General features: G+C 34.2%; 1 protein-coding gene across 3 annotated transcripts in view; it reads left to right on the forward strand.

Moving 5' to 3' along the window:
- YES1 (YES proto-oncogene 1, Src family tyrosine kinase) overlaps positions 1 to 11263 on the forward strand; it is a 67306-nt gene extending 56043 nt beyond the window's left edge. For all 3 annotated transcript variants that reach the window (XM_019418347.2, XM_019418346.2, XM_019418348.2), the window contains exons 9-12: positions 3782 to 3858; positions 5142 to 5295; positions 6941 to 7072; positions 8143 to 11263. In XM_019418347.2, coding sequence (XP_019273892.1) covers positions 3782 to 3858; positions 5142 to 5295; positions 6941 to 7072; positions 8143 to 8351 — 572 coding nt within the window. In that variant the 3' untranslated portion in view covers positions 8352 to 11263. The remainder of the gene's footprint in view (positions 1 to 3781; positions 3859 to 5141; positions 5296 to 6940; positions 7073 to 8142) is intronic.
- Positions 11264 to 11850: the final 587 nt, after the last annotated feature.

Raw genomic sequence — 11850 nt, forward strand, 5'->3', positions numbered from 1 at the left:
AATTATTTGGGGCGCCTGGGTGGCTCAGTTAGTTGAGCGCCTGACTTTGGTTCAGGTCACAATCTCACGGCTCTGTGGTTCGTGCCCTGCGTTGGGCTCTCTGCTGACAGCTCAGAGCCTGGATCTTGCTTTGGATTCTGTGTCTCCCTCTCTCTCTGCTCCTCCCCCACTCATGCTCTGTCTGTCTCTGTCTCTCAAAAATAAATAAACATTAAAAAAAGAAAATTAAGAAAAAAAGAATTATTTAACTGGGGGGACACGATAGACTTCTATGTTGTCAGATTGCTAGGTTAGGATTATTTCTAGATGGGAGATTTAGAATGCAAGATCACAGATGACCCTTCCGGTTTTAAAACTCTATAATTCCCCATCTTGTTTCAGGTACTTAGCAATTGACCCTCTGTAATCCATTCAAACTCATTGCCTCATGTACTCCCACATAAACCCACTTTCCTGGTTAGAGAGGTCTTCTTACTGCTTTTGTTTTCCATGATTCTGTTCAAATTCCTTCATCTGGAATTTGGTTTCCTTGTCTCTCAACCAGTCCATCAATCATTCTTCCTTCAGATTATCTTAGGTCAAGTGTTAGAAGCCTTCCATTAATACCCATATGTGTCATGATCATTATATCCTATGAAATGTTTGTAATCAGACTACTCTATAAACATTAACAACCAAAATGTATTGAATACTTCAAATATACAGGGCACTCTGCTAGTCATTATAAGGTATCAAAGAAATAAAGCCACCCAAATAACTTATATTGAATTTAGAGAGCAAAGATCCAACCTTCTGAAAAGTTAATTTTCAGTATAAAAGTAAATAATAGCTCACTGTAAACAAACAAGCTCCAGGCCAAAGCATAATGAATTTCCACGTGTTTAACATATTCAGTAAGTGTAGAAATGAAGAAGAGATCACATAGACTGGAATAAACTGAGAATTATTAGTAGAAAAGACAAGTCTTAAATTGCCCTTCAAAATTATGAAGGCTGTGGATGGGTAAAGAGAAAGGTATGGGTATCTTTGCAGAGCTAAGAGGATAGGAGGTAATGGAGACAAAACCATAGGAAGTGGAAAGTACAGAAGGCAGCTAGTTGGAAATAAGGATGGATGGAGAGGTATGTGAGACAAACTTAAGGACTCCTTTGAATTGATTTCACTATTACTTAGTGAGTACCTCCTCTGCTAAAATCTTGAATGAGTTTCAAAGGATCCATCAACTTCCCCTGAAGTTATGTGAAGTTATGTTTATATATGTATGTATGTTTTCGTAGGAAGAGAGTCCATCATTTTTGTCAGTTTCAAAGCAACCCATGAACATAAAAAGGGTTAAGGACCACTGATAAGACCCAAAACGTTCTGTGTTGTCAGAGAAAAGGAATTGACCAAATGATACCAATTGCAGTTCATTTCTATGCACTGCATTTTTGCATGATTTTAACAATTATCTATTATTATGCTGAATAATGTTCTACTTAATGTATTGATCATGGTACCTTATTTAGATTCTTTATTCTGAAACAACTGTGTCTTCTGTTTCTTTCTGTATACGTTGTTATGTGGAGTATTTATATGATGTCAGTTTATCTTTTTATTTTAATGTTTATTTTTGAGAGACAGTGCGAGTGGGGGAGGGGCAGAGAGAGAGAGGGAGACACAGAATCTGAAGCAGGCTCCAGGTTCTGAGCTGTCAGCACAGAGCCCAATGCAGGGCTCGAACTCACGAACCGTGAGATCATGACCTGAGCCAAAGTCAGATGTTTAACCGACTGAGCCACCCAGGCACCCCTGATGTCAGTTTATCCTACAGGTTAAGGAAAGAAGTGTCCCTTCCTCTGTTTAAGGACAATTTCTTTACCTGTGTTTTTGATCCTTCTTACATCTAAAAAGAAAACCCTCTCTTGGTGTCAACATCTGCTTTTCACCTACCGGTCTACTTTTTGCTTCCCTTCACAGCCAAGATTTTTTTAAAGAATACTCTGTCTTCACTTTGTAACCAGCCATGCACTCTTTTTAAAAACTATTTAAGTTTATTTAATGTCAACACTTTTCATAGACTTTTTTAAAAAATTGTGGATATTTCAGACATACAGAGAATACCATAACAACCATGTCCCTACCATCCAAATATAACTAATGTTTACACTTTGCCATATTTGCTTCAGATCTTTCTACTAAGGAAACAAAATATTACAGATCTAATTGCATCTTTGTTTTTACTCCTCCTTGAGCCTGTTCATGTCTGAGCCCTTCCTCCAGGCTCCTTTGGGCCTGTTTCCCTTGCAGAGGTAACCTCAGTTTTGAAGTTGGTGCTTAGCTTTTCCATCTGTGTCTTTCATATTGATATATATTCATTGATATATATTGACCTATTAGCATTTGTATGTTTTTAACTTATGTAAATATTACTAGCTTCATTTTCATTCATTGTTAATGCTCTTGAGATTTACTTATTCATATGGATAAGAGAAGATCTAACTTGTGTACTTGTAACTGTTGAATGAGATTCTGTACAAGTATACCTTTGTTTATTCATTCCTTTCCCAGTGAACATTTAGGTTGGCTTCTAGTTTGTCACTGTGACAAACAGTGCTGCGGTGAATGTCCTTGTCTTTTCTTGCCCATTTGTAAGAGTCTGTAGTGTGTTGGATGGCAGCAACATTAGCATCAGGAAACTCAGAGATGCACATTCTGGGGATGGGGCCCAACAACCTCACTTTCCCACCCCCCTGTGTAATAATAATCCATTCGATGCCGTTGATCCCATTAACCACATCTCTCTGGAAAATTTCCCCTTCTCTGTATTCCTACTGTCATTGCTAGATTTTAACATAATAGTCTCGCTTTCCTAGACTATCACAGGAACTTTTAAACTTAATCTTTTTGTGCAGTTTTGGCCGAATTTCATTTTTCATATTATAATTGGAGTGATTTACTTTTTTTTGTTTGTTTGTTTTTTGTTTTTTGAGAGTACCAGAGTGTGTGAGCAGCGGAGAGGGGCAGAGGGAGAAAGAGAATTTTAAGCAGGCTCCCACTCTAGCTCCAGGACAGATGAATGTATGTTCAGGACTTTAATCCAGAGCAGTCCCTCTCTTAGTCTTTCTTGTCTTTCATGACATTATTATTTTTGAAGAGAACAGTGTAGTTGTTTTAAAAATGTACCTTAATTTTGGTTCATCTGGTTTTTTGTTTTTTTGTGTTTTTTTTGTTTTTTTTTTTTTTTTATTAAATTCAGGTACATGGTAGGTTTTTAACCAGTAATACAGGAATAACAACCAGACTTTTGTAGCCTTTCTGTCGGCTGTTATTCATAGTACTTTGCTGTTTTGTGGTATTTTCTGCTAAAAGTGAGAGAAGTTCATTAGACAAGCAATTCCATATCAAGTCAGTCACCTAGGTCTGGTTTTAAGTACCCCAGGATATTCCTAGTTGTCTGTGTTCTTGATTCAGATTGACTTAAAAATATACAGGTATCTAATACTGCTTATTGGCTCAAAATTGGGATTTGTTGATCTTGATCAAAACAAGGAAGGAATGCCTACAATCTAGTGAGATGATTAAATTTTCCATGTTTTCCAAGATGTTTTTAAAATTTCAGTTTAGGGACCTCTTCTAGAATATTAAAGATAATTATTCAGAAATTCCAAAGCTGCAAAAAATATTAAAGAATGAAAAGCTTAAGTTTTATATTGTGATGTGGTGATTTGGAGGTAGGGGAATGTTTGTTACAGTCCTAATTTAAAATTTATTTTCCATAACATTTTTCTGTTTCTTACAGGGAGCTTATTGGATTTCCTGAAGGAAGGAGATGGAAAATATTTGAAGCTCCCACAACTGGTTGATATGGCTGCTCAGGTATTTATCTGTACATGTATCAATTTGAATTGAAAGTGTACATAAAAATATAATCTTAGTAGAAGACTGTTGTTTGTATAATGAAATCATGGAATTTTAGAGTTGAAAGGAACATTAGGGATAATCCAATCTGATTTATGTTACAGATGGTGTCTGAAGACCTGTGGTATCTAACATTCATATAACGTACTAATATTAGAAATAAGCATGTAATTCTCAGTACTTAGTGCTGTCCTGTATCTTACAGCCTTTCAGAAACATATGCATTTACAAATATGAAATCTAGATGTATTTGTATTTAGCAGATAAATTTTAAGATAATGAGTGATTGCTATTCCAAAGAAAATATTGGAAATCTAAACGATGTGCTGAACTTTTTATATAATATAATCCAAAACAAGAATGAAGATGGCAGTATATACTTTAAAATGGGATAGTTTTACTCTTCTGAATTTTTGTGTTTGTTTTTAAATTTTATTACCATGTATATTTTAAAAAGTTTTGTTTCTATTTAACTGAAGTTAACCCTATGTTACATTAGTTTTAAGTATATAGCATAGTAATAGAAGTCTGTACCTTATACTGTGTTCACCACAAGGGTAGCTACCATTTGTCACCTTAGGATGCTATTACAACAGCATTGACTATATCCATATGCTGTGCTTTTTATTCCCATGAATCTTTGTTTTTAAATATGAGTGAAAACTATTAGAAGTTTCTATTCAGGGGTTCCTGGGTGGCTCAGTCAGTTAAGCGTGACTCTTGATTTCAGCTCGGGTCTTGATTCACGGTTCGTGAGTTCGAGCCCTGCATTGGGCTCTGCACTGACAGTACAGAGAGCCTGCTTGGTATTCTCTCACCACCCCGCCCCTCCCCTGCTCTCTTTCTCTCTCCCTCTCAAAAATGAATAGACATTAAAAAAAAATGGTGGGAAAAAAAGTTTTTATTCAGCTATGTGGTGAGGGTTCTAGTTGACATGTTGGTTATAAGACCCCTTTCTCGGTGAGCATCCAGATGTCCACAGTATCTGACAGTTTAGAGAAACTATACAAAGAAATTGTCCGTGTGTGGCGTTAGCATATGCTAAGTCTAGTCCATGGTCCTGTGTTCAAGGTTCTTAGATACGGTAGTAGGGGTCAGCAAACCCTTTTTGTAAAGGGCCAGATGAATGTTTTAGGTTTTGTGGGCCACACACATCTGCAGTTTATTCTCCTGCTCTCCCTTTTCTGACTCCCCCTCTCTGTCCCCTTTATATCATACATCTTTTTCTTTTCCTTTTCAAGATTGCTGATGGTATGGCATATATTGAAAGAATGAATTATATTCATCGAGATCTTCGGGCTGCTAATATTCTTGTGGGAGAAAATCTTGTGTGCAAAATAGCAGATTTTGGTTTAGCAAGGTTAATTGAAGACAATGAATATACAGCAAGACAAGGTAAAATTACTTTTTAATAAACCCTTGTAACCTAATGTTCATTGGATTTTCTTACCATTCTTTGGAATATTCAGGGTTTTGTAGAATAAGAATAGCTCTAGGTCTGCTCAGAAGAGTCAAAGAAACATTGATTTTATTCATAAAATTCTATACATGATGCCATGACTTTCTGATGTTGTTTCCCTCAAGAAAGAACTTGACTTGGTGTTCTTTACATTATAAATATAGCGAGCAGCACACTCCTTTTTTTACTACTTTTGTCATGTCAACAAATAAGAAACAGTTTAAAATTCCTTTTTTGACAAGCTTCCAGAAGCATCCAGATTTTACTACACTAAGGATCAGAAGAGGTGTTTTTGAAGTTAATAAATTGAGAAATGGCGTACAGTTTTGTAAAGGCCTTGGAAACCATTTCTACACTAAATTTACAGTAATTATTATATATAATGTGATAAAAACGTTTGGAAGGTTAACACTGTACAGAGGGAAGAGAACTTGTAGAAATTAATATAAGGTTGATTCTTCTGTTTTGTGTCTGTCTTTCTAAACTTTCACTAAGTACACACTTAGTGAACATACAGTAGATGCATATGGAAAGAGTGTGTGTTTTTGAATCCCAATTCCGTCTCTTATTACCCAGAGATTTCAACCAAGTTTCTAACCTTTTTGACTATGTCTCAGTCTCCTTACATATAAAGACCAGACGGTAATACCTGCTCTGTAAGATTGTTGTGAAACTTCAGTGAAAGAAAGTATTGTGCCTGACATTACATAACATAGTAGATGCTCAGTAAATGAGAGTTCATATTTTAATAGGCTAAGTAGACATATATAAATAACTATAAAGCAAATTGTTATGTAATTAATGTCAAGAGAATATATGGAAAGTAGTGTGGGAAAAGAAAAAAAGCTTCTATACCTTTGTGCAGTTCCCTCCAGCTAGAATACCTTCCTATTTTTCTATAATCCTTACCTATAAAAATTCTAACCATTCTTTAAAATTTAACCTAGCTGCTACTTTTTAAATGAAACTTTTTATGACTGCTAGTGAAAATTAATCTTCTGTTTTTCTGAATATCTAAAGAACTATTTTATATTTTACAACATTGAGTATATACATAGGTATGTAAGATACCTGTAATCTTATTTCCACACTAAGTGTCTAAGATTCACAAAGGCTGTGTTTTTATGTCTCCCATAATGATTAGCAAATGTCTTGTGCATAAAAAGCATATTCTAAATATATGAATAAATTAATACAGGGTTTTAAAATTAGAACCCAACAGAATATGCCTTCATCAACAGTCAGCTACAGCTACTAGGTGCTAGATGTGCTAAAAAGTTATAGATCCTATATTTATGTTTTTAGTTGCTTGTAAGAGTTTCCACCTCTATTTTCTTGAACATTCAATCCCTACCAACATTTCTCTTTTTTATGTTACTGATTTATCAGGAGGAAATGTGATTTATTTTAATATAAATTTTATAAGAATTTTTCCCACATATCTTGTACTTTTGAAGAATTTGACGCTGATGACACATACAATAAAGATATTGACAGAACATCAACCCTGCTTATGCTCTATTTACACAAGAAGATTTTTAGAAACAATTTACTTAAGCAAGATTGTCAATGTTGTTTTAGGTGCAAAGTTTCCGATCAAATGGACAGCTCCTGAGGCTGCACTGTATGGTCGATTTACTATAAAGTCTGATGTATGGTCATTTGGAATTCTGCAGACAGAACTGGTAACAAAAGGCAGAGTGCCATATCCAGGTAAGCTGGCATTTCATTTAGCTCTTGGTTATGCCAACATACTTAACTGGAGTTTATTAGCAAAAAAATTGTTAAGGGGAAGAAAGGCATTTATTTCTTCTCTCTTTTCTCCCTTTCCTCTCTCACCCCCTCTCTCCCTCACTCCTTTTCTACTTTCCCTCCTTCCCTTTCTTTCTCCCTTTCTTCTCTTCCTCTTTATTTTGTCATTGGATGGACAGCATCCTATGTGAATCACAATCCGTGAGATCAGGCAAATGCACAAGTTGTGTCCTGCATTCACCTCATCTTTCTCTGTTAGGACATTTTCCAAAAGGGCCTTTTATCTCTACTATTCTCTCAGATAATAAGCATATTTTAAATATCCTGGGTCATCTCACACTACTCCCACACCTCCAATAATTTAAGGTATGCAAAAAAATAAAAATAAAAAAATAATTTAAGGTATGCTTACTTAGCCTGTCATAACACAAGGTGAGCTACTGATGGGGGCAGGATTCCAAAAGAATACAAGAAGGGAATTGTGTATAATAACTTGAAGAAAGGCAAACAGGTGATACTAGATAAGGAAACTGTTTCAAGGAAGTGCATCGATATAGTTACATGGTTAATATATTTGGCAGAATCAGCACTAGAACATTAGTTCTTCTGAAATTGTTCTGAAAATTTCTTCTGAATTTCTGTTTGGAAGTTCTCTTAGACATTATCTTGCCACTGACCCTCACTAACCCAAATTTGGTCTTTGTTGACTCTTAATATCTGAAAGTATTGGTACTTCGAAGTAGCACTCTAAATTCTTATTAATCAAGTGGGGTTGGCTTTTGAAGGCATTAGTGTTAAAAGTAAGATTTTAGGTGGAATGAAAAAAATGAGACCTGTTGGAACAGGTTAGCATTTTCTGAGCTCTTCTTGATATAGTTGACATTTAAAATTTACTTTACTTCTTTGTTGAAAGAATCGTTTCACTAAATAAACTTCCTATACCTTGGATCAGTTAGTGGCTAGGGGATTTGTTCTGTTTTGCTAGTGGGGTTTGGGATCACTCTTTTTAATGTTTGAATCTTCTGTGCTAGGTATGGTAAACCGTGAAGTGCTAGAACAGGTGGAACGAGGATACAGGATGCCTTGCCCTCAGGGCTGCCCAGAATCCCTACATGAATTGATGAATCTTTGTTGGAAGAAGGACCCTGATGAAAGACCAACGTTTGAATATATTCAGTCCTTCTTGGAAGACTACTTCACTGCTACAGAGCCACAGTACCAGCCAGGAGAAAATTTATAATCCACGTAGCCTTTTATATGCGTAAATCTGCCAAAATGTAAAGAACCTGTGTAGACTTCTTTACTTTACCTACAGGAATCAAAAGAAGAAAGTCTTCATTCTGCATGTTTTTAATGGTAAACTGGAATTCCAGATATGGTTGCACAAACCACTTTTTTTTTTTTTTTCTCAAGTGTTAAACTCTAAAGTACCAATGACTCTAAACTCTAAAGTTCCAACTTATTTCAGGGTCCAAAGAAGTATAGTTGTGATATTGATGATAGTGTGAGGAGAGCATAACAGTGAAGAGCAACAGGGCTACTTCTTTATAAACCACTTCATTTCTTTTATTCCCCAAACTCAGAATTGCTAAGAGAAAATTATATATCGTAATAGACAAAACTTGGGAGATAAAATCAGTTCTACCATAATAAAATCTAAAGTTAAGCAGCTTCATGGGACCAAACAATTCCATTCCAGTTTTTAAAGATTTCTTGCATTCATTGTTCTCACAAGTTTTTTCTAAGTTGAACTGTTAATATGCAGTCTTAATACCTGCCTTCTTTTGCATGGAAATGGGCCAGGTTTTTAGAAGCAAAAAGGAATATAAACAGCCTCTGAAACTTGATGAAATGTTAGACCACAGTAGTGGCATTTGAAAATGTAATGCACTATGTTAATACTCATGGAACTGGAAAGTAGAAGATTTTTACTTTAGTCATTTTCTGAATAGCTCAGTTTAGAGTAATGGTAACTAGGAAGTGAGTTAATCTTTTACAATGTTGCATTGATCCAAGGGGAAAGCTTTTAAACTTTAGATAGCATCAAAAAATAAGACCTGGCATATAAACAGTCCTTTTTAAAAAGTAGACTGGTACTGTGAGATATTTCTAATATTACTTATGGTGATGGGTGCCACGAATATAAAATATCACTAGATCAGGGACTTAAATGCACTTTTGCTTTTATTGAATATAGATTGACAGAGAGGAAAATATTTAAAGAAATATGAGAAAAGAAAATGTGAAAATTTTACAGATGGGATGTTATGCTTAATATTAAGGAGTGACAAAATTGCTTTGCTGGCACTCACAGCTCCTCACTTCTCTGTTTTCTGAGATTTTAAGAGTTACAAGGTATGACTAAAACTAATCTTTTTTTAACATAAACACTAAATGAGTGTTACAGCCTCAAATAGTTAATTTAAGGCTTCCCACTAATTCCAATGATACAGCCTTTATGCGAAACAATTTTAGAACTCGTTTTCAAATCCATGTTTAAATCTGCACTAACTTTTTAAATGTACTTAATGGTGATCTTTTTTTCCCTTTTAGAATTTAGTTGACTTGGGGAGGAGAACTTATTGAGAATAACAACAGTGGTGAAAAGGGGGGACAGTTTTTGCCCATCCAAAATGTAGAAATAAAACTCAAGAGTTTTATGATCGACTCAAAAAGAAACTCCAAAATATAAATTTGAATAGCAGCATTATTGGTTCAAGTGTCTAGCAAAGGAACTGAATCTGATGAACAAAAGTCTGGTATTTTTGTTTTTGTTTTGGTATTTATGTTTTAAAATATTCTCCTTTATAGTCACACTTCTAATGCAGTGCATCGGGTTTCCATATTTTAGAATTCTTTTTTTCTCCTGATCAACATTCATTTAAGAAAATGGTTGAATCTTAGTAAGAACAGTGAGCTTTGTCGTGTTTTACTTGCCCTGTTCACAACTCCTACCCGCCAGCTCCACGGTAACCCTGAAAACCTAACAGTCCCTAGTTGGTTTTACCTACAGTCACTTAATTGATTTAATCATTAAGTTTAAAATTGTGTGCCATGATAACTGTGTTGAAATTCAGACCATTTTAAAATGTGACAAATGAGCTTCATGCAAGTTGGTAACAGTTTTGGTACTAAAAATTGTGGAGGTTTCTAATGTTTACGTAACCTGTTTAGTATTGAATCCCTCTTCCAAGAGGGTCTTCTAGAAGACTGCTGTCATTTACCCTGAACATCTACATCCTGGGACATCAGATTTTTAAAGGGCTTTATGTGAACTATGATATTATAATTTTTCTAAGCTTTTTAAAAAAGATAACAAAATTATGTTTATGTACTAATTGTGTTCAGAAAAGTCAGGAAAAGTTGGTGGTATTCATTAGGTTTTAACTAAATGGAGCAGTTCCTTATGATATCAACTGTATAGTAAGGAAATAAAACACTAACTTAATGTGTATTCAGTTTAAATGGTTATGTATTTTTAAATTGCCAAGAAAAATAAAACAACTTTGTACATTTGAAGATTTTTTTCCAGCAGCTTTTCGTCTTCAGTGTCTTATTGTGGAATTTAACCCTCACCAGAAAAGGAAGTTGGCAAAAACAACCTCCTAGCACACTTTTTTAAATGAATAATGGTAGCCTAAAACTTAGTATTTTTATAAGGTATTATAATATCGTTTTGTGGATAATTGAAATAAAAATTCTCATTGAATGCAACCACTTATCTTTTTAGCCACTATTCATATTTTCTCAGTTTCTTTTTTAAATTGGTATTTAAAGCATATTCTGAATTTGTTCTTCCTGTTAGAAAAACGGTCAGTTATAACTCTTGAGAGAGTTAGATCTATCCTTCATTAAATTCAGGTAATTTTAGAATTCATTCTATCTGTTTAATTTTCCATGTCAGGTGAGTGACATTTTTACAAGTTGTTTTGTTTTGTTTTAATTACACCAGTTAATGAGTCATACAGCAAAACCTAGGTAATCTGAGTGAAGCTATTCACAGTGAACCTGTGTGAAGGATAGGAAATAAAATGATTTTTACCCTAAGGGACTTAATTTTCTAAAAATGAAAAATATGTGAGTCTTACTTTTGTGTGTGTTTTACTCTTCCTTTATAGGTATAATGAAAATAAAATTACACTAAATTATGAATGGCCAATCTAAAGTGTTTATTTTCAATAAGGTAATATTGTTATCTTTTGCTATTATCCAAAATAATTACCTTTGTTTTTCCCTAATGGTTTCAGAACAGTAACATTTAATCAACGAACACATCATTTAATAAACATTTATTAAATGTTTTTATACAGTATAGTAATATTTCATTTTAAGAATGTTTTTCTAGTTTGCCGTTTGTCCTTTAATTTTGCATGTAATTTTTTCACATTTGAGTTACACATTATGTATGCTGTAAAATCTCTATTATGCTTAAAAAGTCCTTTGCATCCCAAGATTAAATATTCATCTCATCTATCATATTTTATGCTTTTCTTTTTTACATTTCTCTTTAATTGATTTGGAAGTTGTTTGGGCATAAAATGTGATTTAAGGATCTGGCATGATTTTGTCCTACATAGTAAATTTTCCCAGCACCATTTATTGGTTAATCCATTCCCATCCCTTTAGTTTGTGTCCTTTATTATGCACATACCTACACACATCTGTTTTGTTCAGTTAACTTTCCATTCTTCTTTTTTTTTCTTTTTTTAATTTTGTTTTTGTTGTTGTTTATTTAGTTT

This window comes from Panthera pardus, unplaced genomic scaffold (assembly GCF_024362965.1).
Source record: "Panthera pardus isolate Hobbes unplaced genomic scaffold, ASM2436296v1 HiC_scaffold_15, whole genome shotgun sequence".
NCBI lineage: Eukaryota > Metazoa > Chordata > Mammalia > Carnivora > Felidae > Panthera > Panthera pardus.